Below are 18,304 nucleotides of genomic sequence, written 5' to 3'. Positions count from 1 at the left end.
GTCTTTGGCAGTCCCGTATTTAGAGGTTGAAGATATGAGGAAGAACCAGCAAAGGAGACCGAGAAAAAACTTCAGCTAGAAAGAAAATTAGGAGATTTTGTTGTCTTAGAAGTCAAGTAAAGAATGTTTTGAGGAGGAAGGATTAACTCTATTTGTGTATTAAATGCAGCTGTTTGTTCAGTTAAGATGGAAGAGAAATATTTAATGACCCGGATATCATTTATGACCTTGACAGGGGGCAGTGCAGTTGAAAGCCTAGTTGATAATTGAGTTTCAGAGAGAAGGGGAGGAGAAGAATTGGAGATAATAAAATGTAACTTACCCCCCAAAGTTTGCTTTAAAAGGGAGCACAAAAACTTACTGTGGAAGCTACTATTTAGAGATTTGTATTAGTTAAATAAAGCTTTTAAAAATTTTCTGGAAAAGTCACATTGCCAGTAATGCCACCTTTTTCTGATTCCTCTTGTGAGGCTGAGAATTCCTTATCTATAAATTGCTTGTTCCTCTGCTTTGCCCATTTTTTCTGATGGATATATTGTCTTCAGTTAGTCTGTAGGAATTTTTTGTTTTAAGTATTCTCGTAGAGCCATTAATCTAAGACAGGGGATTGGCAAACTGTGACCTATAGGCCTTAACTGTTTTTGGTCAATAAAGGTTTGTTGGAACATAGCCACATCTATTTGTTTACATATTGCATATTGTTTATCATCAATTCCCACCATAAGGACAGAATTGAGTAGTTGTGTCAGAGACCATAGAGCCCACAAGATCGAAAATACTTCGTTTTGGCCATTTACAGAAAATGTTTGCCAACCCCTGATCCAGGGCAACGGTTTTGTCCGTATTTTCTTGGAATAAAGTTCTATGTAATTCTGAAAATGGGAAACCAACCCCTCATGTAAATTCTGTCTTCTAATCCTCTACAATACAGTTTTTCCACCTTCATTTAATGAATTTTATTAAAGATAACAGTCATTAGAAAGATATTAAATCTCTACTTTGTCTCAGCTCTTCCCCAAAGTTTTTAGGGTTACCAAAATTACAAGGTTTGGTACCTGCTCTTAAGGAGCTTACTGTCTAGTCTGGTTGAAAGGAAAGAATACCACAGATAGAACTGTTTGTGAATGTATGCCAATATATGAGGCTATACTCAAGATGGGAGGAATTATAGCAGAAACTGTGAATGAAGACAGCTTCTAAAAAAGACATTCTTAACTCAAGTATTTGGATGAGTTTTAGGAGTCCCAGAAACTACTTGAAATTATATATAACACTGTGTACCTGAGCGTCTGATTATTATTCTGAGTTGATGGAGGTTCACTTAGATTCTCTACAGGCTTTGTGAACAACAACAACAACAAAAAATTAAAGAAATATATAGGGCCTTACTCCTATAGACTCTGTTAGTACCATTTTTTTAAATCCCAACTTCTTTATTATATAAAACTCAAGCCTAAATTTTAATTCTGTTTGTCTATTTCAAACTCCTAATGAGTGTTTTAAGTATTGAGAATCCAGTCATATCTTCTAAACATACCTGGAAAATGGGAATTTGATGATAAGAGGAGTTGTTTGAATAAAATGAAGGAATTGGGAGCTAAGCTTGACATGTCTGTGGGGGGAGAGGGAGCTAACATATGCATAAAAGAGGCAGAGCAAACCAGGCCAGTTTGCTTTGTTGTTTTCTGATCTGGCTTGAAGTAACCCTAATTGGAGCCAGGGCTAATTTTGTTCTTTGGGTGGAAGGATGGTTTGCTAAATAAAGACTAAGTAAACCTTCATCTTAAGCAACCCAATTACTCTGTGTTTCTGGAAACTAGGAAACTATAGCAGTCACCATCCTCAATATTAAAGGCAGGAAAACTTGGAAAAGTATATATAGGAAAAAATGCTGTGTAATGAGTGTGCAGTCTACAAGGGAGCAAAACAAACTTTCATTTCATTGAACTGGTGTTGAGGGATGAGATCTTAAAAAAAATTTCTTAATGAGCATAGGGTGGTAAATGGAAAGTTAATTTTTTAATATTCATTTATGTTAAAGTTTAAAAATAGTCTCAGTAATCTTTATATGTACTGTGTAAGCGTCCTTCTTTTGCATTACAGTGTTCACGTTTTACAGCTTTATTGTTTATCTTAGTGTGAAAAACATTGCAATAGGTTCATCAATGATCCTAGTCTCTGCCTATTTTCACCTAAAAATTCTTTTAAGTTTTTTTAACCTTGACTTCTACCATCAGGGCTGTTGACATTAAAACCCTGGTGTTTGGAGCAGAGATGCCATATCAAAATCTTTATATAGTTCTATATACCCATGATTGTTTGTTTAATTGTGGTTGTAGAATATGATGAAATACGGCATGCTTTATTGAAGCTGCGGGGGAGCCACTTGCAGGGATGTAAGGGGGAAAAATAGAAACCTAAACATGTTAGTGACTTGTTCTTCTCCCCTGAATGATTAAGTTAGTTGAGGAGCTACAGACTGATTGACCAAAGGCCATTTCTGGAGCCTCTGGAATTTTACTTGTTGTAACAAAGCAATTGTATGGCTATTTTTAGCAATACTTTTTGGTAGCACTCTTTAGTTGTTAGATTTTATGTGCCTGTTGTGAAAGTTACTTAACCTTTCTGAGCGTTACTTTCCTCATCTATATATATGATGGCAAAAATACTGTTTATAGTGTAGGATTTTTTGGGGGGATACGAACTAATATATGTCAAGCACCGAGCTAAGTTAGTTGTTGGCACTGGTATCAAAGTAGCTATTACTTTTAAGTAAAACTTTTATTATCTTTAGGATAGCTTTTCCCTATCCATAACCGTTAAAATAACCTAATGATTCAACCTGTCTGGTCAAAATATTAGGTTTTCTGAGTTCGCCACTAATTTATAATTTTTTTTTGTAATTGCCACAACCAGTGTTTTAGTTTTAATAATTGAATGTAAAGGAGTCTGAATGCTTTATAGTAGTTGTTTTCACATTTTATTAATCTATTGATGACAGTAAATTACTAAGATTCTTTGTTTTAAAATCTATATTATTTAATTTTTTTCCATGTTAAGAGTTTATTATGAACTTGCAGAAACATTTAAAACTAGACTTGTCCACTTATTTCCACCAGTCCATGCCCCCTTTTTATTCCCAATATTTTACATTTTGAGAACCTGATTTCCTAAAATATTATCGACTGGATAATTACAGCAAAAGTATAAATTATAATGAACTGTTACAAATTCTGATAGAAGAAAATTTCCTTTTCTATTTTTGTTACAGAAGAAGTAGAAAGTAATGAAAAGGACAGCAAACCTGAGGAAGAAGAGCAAGTAATACATGAAGATGAAAGACCTTCTGAGAAAAGTAAGCATGTACAAACAAACCTGAAATAGTTTTAAAAATTGTTTCTGCTTTTAAGGCTGTGGAAAATACTTTTCTGTCCATGAGATGCTTGTAAAATTTTTCAGTTTAAGTAAGCCACAGTTAAATCGTTTTGTTGATGGCTAACCCAAGGATCTTTGAAAGTATTAATTATTTCATGTATTTTATTGTTTTATTTATTTATTCTTTCCATTGCTCCATAGAAAGATTTACGCTTACTATGTAGTAAGGTGCTATCTGAATGTCTTGAGAGAAATTGTTTTAGATTTGCTTTTAGAGCATTGGACCATAGGAATTTTGTCTGGGATGATACAGGCAAATGGAAGTATGTGTCTCAATCTACTTAAAGTTCTTAAGCTGTATGAGAAGGGGAAACGACGTTACTGAATGTCATTAGGTTGGGTTCTGTACCTCTCCCTGTCATACTGCTCTCCATCTGTGACTATGTAAGTTATTATTTTTTTAAACTTTCAGTAATACTACTACTTAATAATAATAAAAGCAACTGTGTTGATAACACTTACCTATGTACCAGACACAGTTCTAAATTTTTTACATCTTCTTTTTTTTAACTTTTTATTTTATATTGGAGTATTTATTTCCAATGTTGTGGTAGTTTCAGGTGTACAGCAAAGTGATTCAGTTATACATGTACACGTATCAATTCTTTTTCAAATTTTTTCCCCATTTAGATAGTTACATAATATTGAGCAGAGTTCCCTGTGTTATACAGTAGGTCCTTGTTGGCTATCCATTTTAATTATAGCAGTGTGTACATGTCAATCCCACACTCCCTAACTATCCCTTCCCTCCACGCTTCCCCCACCCCCCAGTAACAATAAGTTCATTCTCTAAGAATGTGAGTCTGTTTCTGTTTTGTAAATAAGTTCATTTGTGTCATTTCTTTTTAGATTATGTATATAAGTGATATCGTACGATATTTCTCTTTCTCTGTTGTGACTTACTTCACTCAGTATGACCATCTCTAGGTCCACCCATGTTGCTGCAAATGGCATTATTTCATTCTTTTTAATGGCTGAGTAATAGTCCATTGTATATATGTACCGCAGCTTAATTATCCATTCCTCTGTCGATGGAAATTTAGGTTGCTTCCATGTCTTGGCTATCGTAAACAGTGCTGCAATGAACATTGGGGTACATGTATCCTTTGGACTATGTTTTTCTCCAGATATACGCCCAGGAGTGGGATTGCAGGATCCTATGGTAGCCCTATGTTTAGTTTTCTAAGGAACCTCCATACTGTTCTCCATAGTGGCTGTACCAATTTACATTCCCACAAACAGTGTAGCAGGGTTCCCTTCTCTCCACACCCTCTCCAGCATTTGTTGTTTGTGGATTTTTTTGGTGATAGCCATTTTGACTGGTGTGAGGTGATATCTCATTGTAGTTTTGATTTACATTTCTCTAATAATTAACAATGTTGAACATCTTTTCATGTGCTTCTTGGCCATCTGTATGTCTTCTTTGGAGAAATGTCTATTTAGGTCTCCTGCCCATTTTTTGATTGGGTTGTTTGTTTTGATGATATTAAGCCACATAAGCTGTTTGTATATTTTGTAGACTAATCCCTTGTCAGTTACATCATTTGCAAATATTTCTCCCCTTCTGTGGGTTGTCTTTTCATTGTGTTTATGGTTTCCTTTGCTGTGCAAAAGCTTTTGAGTTTAATTAGGTCCCATTTGTTTATTTTTGGTTTTATTTCCATTACTCTGGGAGACAGATTGAAAAAGATATTGCTGTGATTTACGTCAGAGTGTTCTGCCTATGTTCTCCTCTAGGAGTTTTATAGTGTCCGGTCTCACATTTAGGTCTTTAATCCATTTTGAGCTTAGTTTTGTGTATGGTGTTAAAGAATGTTCTAATTTCATATTTTTACATGCAGCTGTCCAGTTTTCCCAGCACTTGAAGAGACTGTCTTTCCTCTGTTGTATAGTCTTACCTCCTTTGTCATAGATTAATTGACCATAGGTGTGTGGGTTTATTTGTGGGCTTTCTATCCTGTTCCATTGATCTATGTTTCTGTTTTTGTGCCAGTACCATACTGTTTTGATTACTATATCTTTGTATTGGAGTCTGAAGTCAGGGAGCCTGATTCCTCCAGCTCTGTTTTTCTTTCTCAAGATTGCTTTGGCTATTGGGTTCTTTTGTGTCTCCATACAAATTTTAAGATTTTTTTGTTCTAGTTCTGTGAAAAATGCCATTGGTAATTTGATAGGGATTGCACTGAATCTCTAGATTGCCTTGGGTAGGTACTATAGTCGTTTTGACAATATTGACTTTTCCAATCCAAGAACACGGTGTATCTTCCCATCTGTTTGTGTCATCTTCGATATCTTTCATCAGTGTCTTACAGTTTTTGGAGTACAGGTCTTTTGTCTCCTTAGATAGGTTTATTCCTAGATATTTTATTCTTTTTGATGTGATGGTAAATGGGATTGTTTCTTGAATTTCTCTTTCTGATCTTTTGTTGTTAGTGTATAGAAATGCAACAGATTTCTGTGTATTAATTTTGTAACCTGCAACTTTACCAAATTCATTGATGAGTTCTAATAGTTTTCTGGTAGCATCTTTGGGATTTTCTATGTATAGTGTCATCTGCAAACAGTGGCAGTTTAACTTCTTCTTTTCCAATTTGGATTCCTTTTATTTCTTTTTCTTCTCTGATTGCTGTGGCTAGGACTTCCAAAACTATGTTGAATAAAAGTGGTGAGAGTGGACATCCTTGTCTTGTTCCTGATCTTAGAGGAAATACTTTTAGCTTTTCACCGTTGGGTGAGATGTTAGCTGTAGGTTTGTCGTATATGGCCTTTATTATGTTGAGGTATATTCCCCCATGCCCACATTCTGGAGAGTTTTTATCATAAATTGGTGTTGAATTTTGTCAAAAGCTTTTTCTGCATCTATTGAGATGATAATATGGTTTTTATTCTTCAGTTTGTTGATGTGGTGTATCACACTGATTGACTTGCGGATATTGAAAAATCCTTGCATCCTTGGATAAACCCCACTTGATCGTGGTGTATGGTCCTTTTAATGTATTGTTGGATTCTGATTGCTAGTATTTGGTTTAGGATTTTTGCATCTATATTCATCAGTGATATTGACCTGTAATTTTCTTTTCTTGTGGTATCTTTGTCTGGTTTTGGTATCAGGGTGATGGTGGCCTCATAGAATGAGTTTGGGAGTTCTCTTTCCTCTGCAATTTTTTGGAACATTTTCATAAGGATAGCAGTTAGCTCTTCTCTAAATGTTTGATAGAATTCGCCTGTGAAGCCATCAGTTCCTGACTTTTGTTTGTTGGGAGTTTTAAAATCACAGTTTCAGTTTCAGTGCTTGTGATTGGCCTGTTCATATTTTCTGTTTCTTCCTGGTTCAGTCTTGGGAGACTGTATCTTTCTAAGAATTTGTGCATTTCTTCCAGGTCATCCATTTTATTGGCATACAGTTGCTTGTAGTAGTCTCTTATGATCCTTTGTATTCCTGTGGTGTCAGTTGTAACTTCTCCTTTTTCATTTCTAATTTGATTAATTTGAGTGATCTCTCTTTTTTTCTTAATGAGTCTGGCTAAAGGTTTATCAATTTTGTTTATCTTTTCAAAGAACCAGCTTTTAGTTTCATTTATCTTTACTTGTCTCTATATTTCTGCTCTGATCATTATGATTTCTTTTCTTCTATTAACTTTAGGTTTTGTTTGTTCTTTGTCTGGTTGCTTTAGATGTAGGGTTAGGTTGCTTATTTGAGATTTTTCTTGTTTCCTGAGGTAAGATTATATTTCTGTAAACTTCTCTCTTAGAAATGCCTTTGCCATATTCCACAGGTTTTGGGTGGCTTTCATTTTCATTTGTCTCTAGGTACTTCTTGATTTCCTCTCTGATTTCTTCAGTGATCCAGTGGTTGTTTAGTAGCATATTGTTTAGCCTCCACACGTTTGTGTTTTTTACAGTTTTTTTCTTGTAGTTTATTTCTAATCTCATAGCATTGTCATCAGAAAAGATACTTGATATGGTTTCAATTTTCTTAAATTTACCGAGGCTCCCTTTGTGGCCCAGCGTGTGGTCAATCCTGGAGAATGTTCCATGTGCACTTGAGAATGTGTATTCTGCTGCTTTGGGATGGAAAGTTCTATAAATATCAGTTGAGTCCATCTGGTCTAATGTGTCATTTAAGGCCTGTGTTTCCTTATTGCTTTTCTGCCCCAATGATCTGTCCATTGATGAAAAGTTAAAGTTTTAGTATTATTGTGCTACTGTTGATTTCTCCCTTTATGGCTGTTAGTATTTGCCTTATATATTGAGGTGCTCTTATGTTGGGTGCATATATATGTACAGTTGGTATGTCTTCTTAGATTGATCCCTTGACCATTATGTAGTGTCCTTCTTTGTCTCTTATAACAGTCTTTGTTTTAAAGTTTGTTTTGTCTGAAATGAGTATTGCTACTCCAGCTTTCTTTCGATTTCCATTTGCATGGAATGCCTTCTTCCATCCTCTTACTTTCAGTCTGTATGTGTCACTAGGTCTGAAGTGGGTCTCTTGTAGACAGCATATATACAGGTCTTGTTTTTGTATCCATTCAGCCAGTCTGTGTCTTTTGGTTGGAGCATTTAATCCATTTACATTTAAGGTAATTCTCAATATGTGTGTTCCTATTACCATTTTCTTAATTGTTTTGGGTTTGTTTTTGTAGGTCTTTTTTCTTCCCTTCCTCTTTTGTTCTCTTCTCTTGTGGTTTGATGACCATCCTTTGTGTTGTGTCTGGGTTGCTTTTTCTTTTTCTTTTTTTTTCTTTTTTTTTTTTTTGCGGTACGCGGGCCTCTCACTGTTGTGGCCTCTCCCGTTGCGGAGCACAGGCTCCGGACGCGCAGGCTCAGCGGCCATGGCTCACAGGCCCAGCCGCTCTGCGGCATGTGGGATCTTCCCGGACCGGGGCACGAACCCGTGTCCCCTGCATCGGCAGGCGGACTTTCAACCACTGAGCCACCAGGGAAGCCCACTTTTTCTTTTTTGAGTGCGTACCTATTGTAGTTTTTAGGTTTGCTGTTCCCATGAGGTTTTGATATAGCAGTCTATATATGTAGAAGGTTGTTTTATGTTGCTGTTCTCTTACCCACCTAGAGGAGTTCTCTTAGCTTTTGCTTTTCTGTAAAGCTTTTGATTTCTCTGTCAAATCTGAATGAGAGCCTTGCTGGGTAGAGTATTCTTGATTGTAGATTCTTCCCTTTCATCACTTTAAATATATCATGTCACTCACTTCTGGCCTGCAGGGTTTCTGCTGCGAAATCAGCTGATAACCTTATGGGAGTTCCTTTGTATGTTATTTGTTGTTTTTCCCTTGTTACTTTTAATATTTTTCCTTTGTCTTTAATTTTTTCCAATTCGATTACCATGTGTCTTGGTGTGTTCCTCTTTGGGTTTATCCTGCCTTGGACTCTCTGTGCTTCTTGGACTTGGGTGACTCTTTACCATGTTAGGGGAAGTTTTCAATTATAATCTCTTCAAATATTTTCTCAGGTCCTTTCTGTCTCTCTTCTCCTCCTGGAATCCCTATAATGAGAATGTTGGTGCGTTTAATGTTGTCCTAGAGGTCTCTTAGATTGTCTTCATTTCTCTTTATTCTTTTTTCTTTATTCTGTTCCACGGCAGTGATTTCCACCATTCTGTCTTCCAGGTTACTTACCTGTTCTTCTGCCTCAGTTATTCTGCTGTTGATTCCTTCTAGTGTATTTTTCATTTCAGTTATTGTATTGTTCATCTCTGTTTGTTTCTTCTTTAGTTCTTATAGGTCTTTGTTAAACATTTTTTGCATCTTCTCGATCCTTGCCTCCATTCTCTTCCTGAAGTCCTTGATCATCTTCACTATCATTATTCTGAATTCTTTTTCCAGAAGGTTGCCTATCTCCACTTCAGTTAGTTGTTTTTCTGGGGTTTTATCTTGTTCCTTCATCTGGGACATAATCCTCTGCCGTTTCATTTCACCTACCTTTCTGTGATTGTGGTTTTCATTCCACAGGCTGCAGGACTGTAGTTCTTCTTGCTTCTGCTGTCTGCCCTCTGGTAGCTGAGGCTATCTTAGAGGCTTGTGCAGGCTTCCTGATGGGAGGGGCTGGTGGTGGGTAGGGCTGGGTTGTGTCTCTCTGGTGGGCAGAGTTCAGTAAAACTTTAATCTGCTTCTCTGCTGATGGGTGGGGCTGTGTTCCTTTCCTGTTGGTTGTTTGGCCTGAGGTGACCCAGCACTGGAGCCTACAGGCAGTTTGGCGGGGCTAATGATGCCTCTGAGAGGGCTCATGCCAATGAGTGCTTCCCAAAACTGCTGTTGCCAGTGTGTTTGTCCCTTCAGTGAGCCACTGCCACTCCCCACCTCTGCAGGAGACCCTCCAGTGCTAGCAGGCAGGTCTGGCCCAGTCTCCTGTGGGATCACTGATCTTTTCTCTTGGGTCCTGATGTGCACAAGACCCTCTGTGTGCCCTCCAAGAGTGGAGTTTCTGGTTCCCCCAGTCCTCTGGAGATCCTGCAATTAAATCCCACTGGCCCTCAAAGCCAGACCCTTTGGGGCCTCCTCTTCCCGTTGCTAGACCCCCAGGTTGGGAAGCTTGACATGGGGCTCAGAACTTTCACCCCAGTGGGAGAACTGTGGTACGGTTGTTCTCCAGTGTGTGGGTCGTCCACCTGGTGGGTATGGGACTTGATTCTATCACGATTGTGCTCCTCCTATTGTCTCGCCCCTCCCCTTTGTCTTTGGATGTAGGTATCTTTTTTTGGTAGGTTCAAGTGTTTCTTTGTCAATGGTTGCTCTGCAGTTAGTTGTGATTCCAGTGTTCTTGTAAGAAGGGATGAGCATACCTCCTTCTACTCTGCCATCTTGACCTTATCTCTCTGTGACTACATAAGTTATGATACTAGGGAAATCGTAGAATAGAATTGGATTTTAATAATAGCCTCATAGATAGTGTGGAGATTTTAATATTTTAATATTTCCCTGTTTCTATATTGAAAAAGACACCATATAAAATATGTTATGATCTCATGAGTGTTACCAGTATTTGAAACAGAAATTTTCTAAGTGAAGGTCTTTGAACATCTATTCTTTACCAAATTTACCTTTATAATGACATTAATTTTATTATTTTTATATAATTGAAATTTATTAGGATATGTTAAGAATAACTAATACTATTTTCCTAAGGCTGGTGATTAAGGAAGAATTTTTCCTAAACTTACTGAGGAAGAAAATTTACTGAGGATGAAGAATTAAATAATTAAAGCTATGCACAGTTAGTAGAAGCATGTGATGTGAGAATAAATACTGAGAAATCTGTGACTTATGAATGAATACTGTATTTTGTCAGAGAATTCATATACACTAGAGAATTTAGTGAAAGGAATGAATTTGAGATGATTTCTTCTCACCCCATATTGTTAGTTGAGCTTCCATCTTAATACGAAGATTTCAAGGAAAAAATGTTCTTTGTTCATGTTGTTTGTACATTTACTTATTTAGTGTTCAGAGGTTCTTATTTAGCATATTGAAAATCATTTCAAGTTTAAGGTAAAAGCTATCTATTTACTTTTCTGATCACAAAAACAATTCATAAAATAATTTATTGAGAGTGCTATTTTGATAGCTAGAAATAATGTTTTCCTGAGGATGGAGAAGAGGCATTAAGGTCTATCTGTAATAAAAACAGCTGACTGGTCATTATGCTTTTTCTTCTCAGGTGAATTTTTTAGAAGAAAACGTTCTAAGTCAGAGGACATGGACAATGTACAGTCCAAACGCCGTCGATATATGGAAGACGAATATGAGGCAGAGTTTCAAGTAAAGATTACAGCCAAAGGAGATATAAACCAGAAGCTACAAAAGGTGTTAGAGATTATAAGTTAAAACCATATTAAACAAAAAACACCACCATCTTTATTCTTCTAGATTTTTGACGTTACTCTGTATTTTACTGAAATATTCAGCTTTTTCATAGAAAGAAAGAACTTGAAGAAATTGGTTAAGCTTATTACCCTTAATAATTTAATTCTAAAATTCCTTATGACTCTTTTGAAGCTAAATATTTTGTTTTGTTTTGTTTTTTTAGATATGGTAGTAATTTTCAAAATGGGAGAGAAATTATGGTTTCTTTTCTTATTTGCTTTAGTAACAAAACTGAATACCAGTTTTCAGCTTTTATTTTTTTTCTATATTGAACTTTATTCTAGTGGAAACATTAGAGTCTTATATGTTAACATTTTAGTTTTTATACTTTTTATCATAAGCTGGTTTCATGGCTGTAAGTCCCTACGTTCTAAAATCTTTGTTATGTACCTTAGGCTTAGTATTAAAAATGGTATGCACAAGGCTTTCGAATGACTAGGGAAAGGGAATATTTAAAGTACAGACTTTGGAAACTTCCCCCTATATGTGTTAGACTAGAGATAGAAATAATGAAAATATAAAGTATTTAATATATTTTTCAAGATGTGTTCACAAATATTGATGACAAATGCCTTTTTAAGAGAAGAATAGAACACTCAGGTGAAAATTTTTCAAGGTCTTATAGATTTAATGGTAAAATTATAAATCTAGGCCAGTGTTCCTCTACTCAGATAAAGTATAAATATCCCCATTAGAGAAAGGAACAGAGAGGCAGTACAAAAGTGATTTTTTTTTCTCCCAGTGTCTTTTTTCTTTTAACCATATGGTGATAATAATGCTTGTTTAGTCTTTCTTATAGAGCTATTAGAAATATGAAGATAGCTATGAGAAAGCATTTTGAAATATACTTCTGTATATACTGAGGGTTTACTCCTCTAGAGCAGTGTAATTCAGGGATGGTCTGTGGGTTGCACCTTGTGTCCTGTTTGTTATGGGTCCATAATGAGATAAATATGGAAATTGTGAGTAGGCATTTAGAAATGTTTTATAGGAATTTCATAGTGCAATGACATTCTTAGTGTCTCACAAAAATATCATCTGTAACAGATTAGAAAATTTAAAACCTGCTCCTTACCTTCAACTGGTTTCTTTTAAATCACAGTAGAGGGTGTGGGAAGAAAATATTAAAACTTCAATTTCAAAATGTTTTAAAAATTTCACCCTCTGGAAATTTTCTATTTTTAGTACACTTTATTGTGTTATAGTAGATATTATATTTGTAGAAGTGGAGGATTTCAGCAGATAGCATTGTGTTATGGATGCCAGTATATTTTTTTAAATTAATATATTAGTACTATCTTATTAGTACTTCAGAATATTTACTGTTTGCTGCTTGCTTGAAATTCTTTTTTTGCTATAACAAAGGAATATGTATTTTTTTAGGTTGTACAGTGGTTGCTGGAAGAAAAACTGTGTGCGCTACAGTGTGGTGTATTTGATAAGACGTTGGCAGAATTGAAAACACGAGTGGAAAAGATTGAGTGTAACAAGAGGCATAAAACAGTTTTAACTGAACTACAGGTTTGTACACTGACTTGAATTGCATATCCGTGTGTCATCATTTTTATAACTTACTTTCTGGGATATGTTTTTGAAGTTGGCAATAAAGTATATTTAACTTTTAAGTATTAGAAATAAAAGGAGCCTCTATTAGTTTGCTAGGGCTACCATTAACAAAAAGTACCATGAACTGGATGGCTTTAACAACAGAAACATATTGTCTCATAGTTTTGGAGGCTGAAAGTCCAAGATTAAGCTGTCGTCAGGATTGGTTCTGAGGGCTGTGAGGAAGAATCTGTTCCTTACGTCTACTCTAGCTATAGATGGTTTACTGACAGTCTTTGGCATTCCTTGTCTTGTAGAAGTATCACCCTGATTTCTGGCTTCATCTTCACAAAGTGCTGTATCTGTATGTTTGTTTCCAAATTTTCCCTTTTTACAAGGATACTAGTCATATTGGATTAGGACCCACCCTATTCCAGTATGACCTTATCTTAACTACAGTTGACTCTTGAACAATGTGAAGGTTAGAGGTGCTGTCCCCACCCCCTTCAGTTGAAAATCTGTACACTGGTATCTGCTTCAAAAAATGAAGGAATTGATAAATGACTCACCCAAGGCAGTAGCTGAAACACTTCAGATAGAATCGGAACTCAAGCCCTAGTTCTTTTGATTTCACATCTGGTGATCTCTAATTGAACACAAACTTTTCCCCACACTTAACTTAAAGATCTGTACAGTAAAAATATAGGTACTATATTGATTGAAAAAGAAATCCATGTATAATTGGACCCACCCAGTTCAAATCTGTGTTGTTCAAGAGTCAGCTGTAATTACCTCTGTGATGACCCTCTTTCCAAATAAGGTCATGTTCTGAGATACTTGGGGTTCAGACTTTCATATACTTTTGAGATACATAGTTCAACCCAGCAGAGCAGAGCTTCAGAAATAATCTAACTTAGCGCATCTTAAATATTTCTTCATTCAGTGAAGAAAGGCTGACGTCATCTAAAATGTCATGAGTACTAAATAATATTTGCTGTGATTCTTTTTATTTTAATCCACTTCTCCCATGAATCGTATTTTTTAAAGATATTAGCTTGTTAATCTATATTAATAATTACTACTTTTAATTTTTTATTAAATACATCTGTATGTTAACATGTAGTGCTAGAGCTTCTAATCAGTTGAAATGAGCACACGGTAGGTAGCATGCTGCAGTAATTCATTTTACTCCAAGACTAAGAAACTGGAAAATTCTATCAGTACATTCATTCCATATAAGCATAGTCTCAGATGCTGACTTGCAAACCACTTATAGAGCCTTTTTTACGAATGAGGGAGAAGTGGTCCGTGAAAATAAAGTTGCTTCTTCACAGTTAAAAGCAAATTGCAACCAAATATGACTAGAATTTAGGTATTATATTTGACAGCCTACAAGTTACTTTTTTGGTTTCATATTGTTAGTTTTATTTACAGTGAGACTTTACTACAAAGACTTTATTATTAATAATTTCATAATGTATCACTGAGGACACCACTAGTCCTGTTTCTTACCTTTAGCAGGTCCTTATATAGTGACAGCATTGTCTCATCATTAAACTTTATTTTACTAGTACTGTTAAGAATTTTGAATGAGAACTTGAAAATGTCTGAAGATTTAAGAAAGTAATTTCATTTGTTGTTTGTTATCACTCCCATGGCTGCATCTATGGTTTTGTGTTTCTAGAACCTGAGATTTTGACTCTTATAGTCTTACTTAAGATGCAAGTCTGCAGCTAACATTTAATAAACCTTTGCACTTGGATATTTCTTTGTAGCCTCAGAATCTGAATCTTTCCAACATCAAACCAGTCATCTTCTCCACAAATAAGTCCCCCTTCACATTGTTCCTCTTACTCACAATTCTTGAATTCTTAGAAAAATCTTCACGGAATATCTTCCCGTTGTTCCTGTTATTCACAATTTTTTAGTTCTTGGAAACTGATTCCTCTTTATCACTTCACATATGCACAGTGGGTTGCCAAATTACAACTTTTTTTGTTTCTTATAAAACTCTATCTTTTGCTTCTTCTATCTGCAAGGCCATCATTACCCAATTTCTTGATTATAGTAACAACCTTTTACATGATAACTTTGGTACTGCTTTTTAAGTCTTTGTTGGTCCTTCTCAAGCATTGTACACATCTTTCTAAAATACTTCTTGTTCACTCTCTTCTGTATAGTCCAGTTTGCTCAACTGTGTACCAGTTTAAATCTGTATTCATTCTTCGATTTGTAATTTGGATCTCCTAGATTTTGATCCACTTTTCCTAATACCCACCAGTTCCTTCACTGTCCTACAGAGTATTAATGTCCATAGTATTTTTATTTCAGGCCTCTGACTTCATATTGCTTCTCCCATTCATTTATGATCTGCCCTTACCATGCCATTTATTTAAATTTTACTCGGCCCAATTTAGTTCCCATCTCTTTCTTTGTTTATGGAAGTAAAATTCAGATAACAATCATTTTAAAGTTTACACTTCAGTGGCATTTAGTACATACACACTGTTGTATGATCATCATCTCTATCTGGTTCCAAAACATTTTCATCAATCCAGGAGAAAACCTTCTACCCATTGAACAGTCACTTCTCATTTCCCCCTCCCCCCTGTCCCTCTGGAAGCATGAATCTGCTCTCTGTCTCCACTGAGTTACCTGTGCTGCATATTTCATATGAACAGAATTATACAATATGTAACTTTTGGTGTCTGGCCTGTTTTTCTTAGCATAATGGTTTTAAGGTTCATATATGTTGTAGCATGTATCAAATACTACATTCCTTTTCATAGCTAAGTAATATTTATATTTCTGTACTATTGAAAATAAGTAGGAATTAATTCAAGATGTTAACTTGTGTGTATACACACACACACACACATTTTGTTTATGTATTCTTTGGCTGATGAACATTTGATGGGCATTTGGGTTGTTTCCACCTTTTGGATATTGTAAATAATGCTGCTATGAACATTCATATACAAGTATTTGTTTGAATACCTGTTTTCAAATCTTTTGGGCATATACCTAGGAATGGAATCGTGGGTCCTATGGTAATTCTTTGTTTAATTTATTGAAGAACATTCAACTTTTTCCCAGATCAGCTACTCCATTTTATACTTTACTCCCCACCAGCAATGTGAGGGTTCCATTTCTCCACATCCGTGCCAACACTTGTCACTGTCTGTGTATTTTTAAAATTATTATTATAACATCCTAATGGTGTGAAGTGGTATTTTATTGTGGTTTTGGTTTGCATTTTCCTAATGGCTAATGATGTTGAACATCTTTTCCTGTGTTTGTTGAACATGTGCATATCTTCTTTAGAGAAATATTTATTCAAGTTCTTTTTGTTTTGTTTGTTTTGCCTTTCTGTTGTTGAGCTGTAAGAGTTCTTTACATATTTTGGATACTGAACACTTAGAAATACACGATTTATAATGATTGATATTCTCACCCACCGTGTAAGTTTTCTTTGCACTTTCCTTTTTTGATAATATCCTTTAATTCACAAAAGTTTCAAACTTTGATGAAATCTTGTAGACAGCATAGAGTTGGGTCATGATTTTTTACCCAGTTTGCCAGTCTCTGCCTTTTAATTGGAGAGTTTTTGTCTGTTTACATTTAAATTAGTTACAGATAAGGAAAGACTTACTCCTGCCATTTTATTTGTCTTCCACCTTTTCCCCCCTTAATTCCTACATTACTGCCTTCTTCTGTGATTGATTTTTTTCTAGTGAACCATTTTGATTCTCTTTGTCTTTCTCTTTCTGTAAATTTCTTAGCTTTTTCCTTAGTGATTACTCTGGGGATTACACTTAACATCTTGAATTGATACCTACTTATCTTCAATAGTATACAAAACTGTTCCTTTACAGCCCTGTCCTGCTCAGATCTGTTGAAACTCTCTGGTGAATTTCTTAATTTCAGTTATTGTACTTTCAGCTCCAGAATTTATATTTGTTTTCTTTATATAATGTCTGTCTCTTTATTGATATTCTCTATTTGGTGAGACATTATTTTCCTTTTTTTTTTTTTAAGTTCTTTTTCTGGTGTGTCCTTTAGCTCTTTGAATAGATTTAAAACCATCTGTTTAAAGTCTTTGTCTAGTAAGTCCTATGCCTGACCTATATTTCTGTTAATTCTTTTTTTTTCTGTGAATAAACCATACTTATTTCTTTGTATACCTCCTATTTTTTTTGTTGTTACTGTTGAAAACTGGATATTTTGAATATTGTAATGTGGCAGTTCAGAAAATCAGGTTTTCCCCTCCTGTCCAGGGTTTGTTGTTGCTGCTTGTTGTGGTTTGTTGTTTGCTTGCTTAGTGAGTTTTCTCAACTATTTTTAGAAAGTATGTATTCATTATTGTGTGTGACCACTAAAGTCTGTGTTTTATTAGCTTAGTGGTCAGCTTGTGTTTTGACAGTTACCTTAAATGCCTGGAGCCTAAAGAAGGAAAAATATTACTCTCCCAAGTCTTTGCAGATTGGCTGTGTTGGAGCACTCCTTCCACACTTAATCTAGGCCATTTACAACCTGCTTTATCAAACTTGCCTTATCCTTTCCTTCCTGCTTGCACAGACTCTGAAAGCCAGTCAGAGGTGAAAGCTTAGGGTCTTTTCAGCCCATTTTTGAGCATGCATTCTGCCCTGGGCATTCAGATATTCTTCTCAATTTCCTGACATGGGTGAGAGCTTTTAAAGCCCCCTTTTGCTGTCTGTCTTTTTTCTGCCCTTTTCCATCCCAGGCTTTTCTTTATATTCTTTGTCCAAATTGTTCTATGCCTCAAGCTGCTGTGCCAATACCAGCACCTTTAAATCTTTTTGGGAAAATCTGTCTGGAATGCTGCCCCAGCCTTGGGAATTACTCAGACTTGGGTGAATCAAAGGCCAGGCTTTGTGCTGGTTTTTGAGGGAGTTACTAGAGAAAACAAGGTGCATATTGCTTCCTGTGGCACTCATAACTTGCTCCAGGTATCCCAGCTGTCATCCTTATAGCTGCTGCTGATCTGGGTGTGGGGAATCATAAAGGACAATTTTAAAAGACCCTACAGTGCTGTCATACTGCAAAGTGCAGCTTTATTATTCCCTAAGTCTTCTCTTAGCTATTGTAAGTTTTTGAGTAGATTCCAAAAGTTGATTCTAACAATGCTTGCAAGCTAATTAGTTGCTTTGGGGAAGAGACAACCCTGAAGTTCCTCACTCAGGCATTTTTGGTGATGTCACTTACTCTTTCAATATTTTAATAATTATTGTTTTCAAGTTCTTCAACTTAAAGCCTACTTTATCATATGCGTCAGCAAATAATTATGTATTTTGTTAAATAATTTACTATTTTTTAGGTAGAGCTGACAGTAAACTATTTGAAAATATTGCAGTGTGTATATAGTACTTCTGTATCTCATATCATAGCAGTAGATGAGTACGTCTTCCTGATGTGCATATATATTC

General features: G+C 35.6%; 1 protein-coding gene across 2 annotated transcripts in view; it reads left to right on the top strand.

The window, feature by feature from the left end:
- Nucleotides 1-18,304, top strand: part of ATF7IP (activating transcription factor 7 interacting protein) — a gene marked incomplete at its 3' end in the record, with an annotated part of 63,160 nt that overhangs the window by 5,402 nt on the left and 39,454 nt on the right. Inside the window, exons 2-4 of one of the 2 annotated variants that reach the window (XM_079715121.1) lie at nt 3,275-3,355; nt 11,107-11,252; nt 12,696-12,833. In XM_079715121.1, the coding sequence (XP_079571247.1) occupies nt 3,275-3,355; nt 11,107-11,252; nt 12,696-12,833 (365 nt within the window). Of the gene's footprint in view, nt 1-3,271; nt 3,356-11,106; nt 11,253-12,695; nt 12,834-18,304 lie in introns of both variants that reach the window. The other variant, XM_079715120.1, reaches the window with a different exon arrangement.

The sequence above is a fragment of the Hyperoodon ampullatus genome (assembly GCF_949752795.1).
Source record: "Hyperoodon ampullatus genome assembly, chromosome: 11".
Classification (NCBI taxonomy): Eukaryota; Metazoa; Chordata; class Mammalia; order Artiodactyla; family Ziphiidae; genus Hyperoodon; species Hyperoodon ampullatus.
Note: the sequence above shows the minus strand (reverse complement) of the source record. Positions and strands in the feature narration are given on the sequence as shown.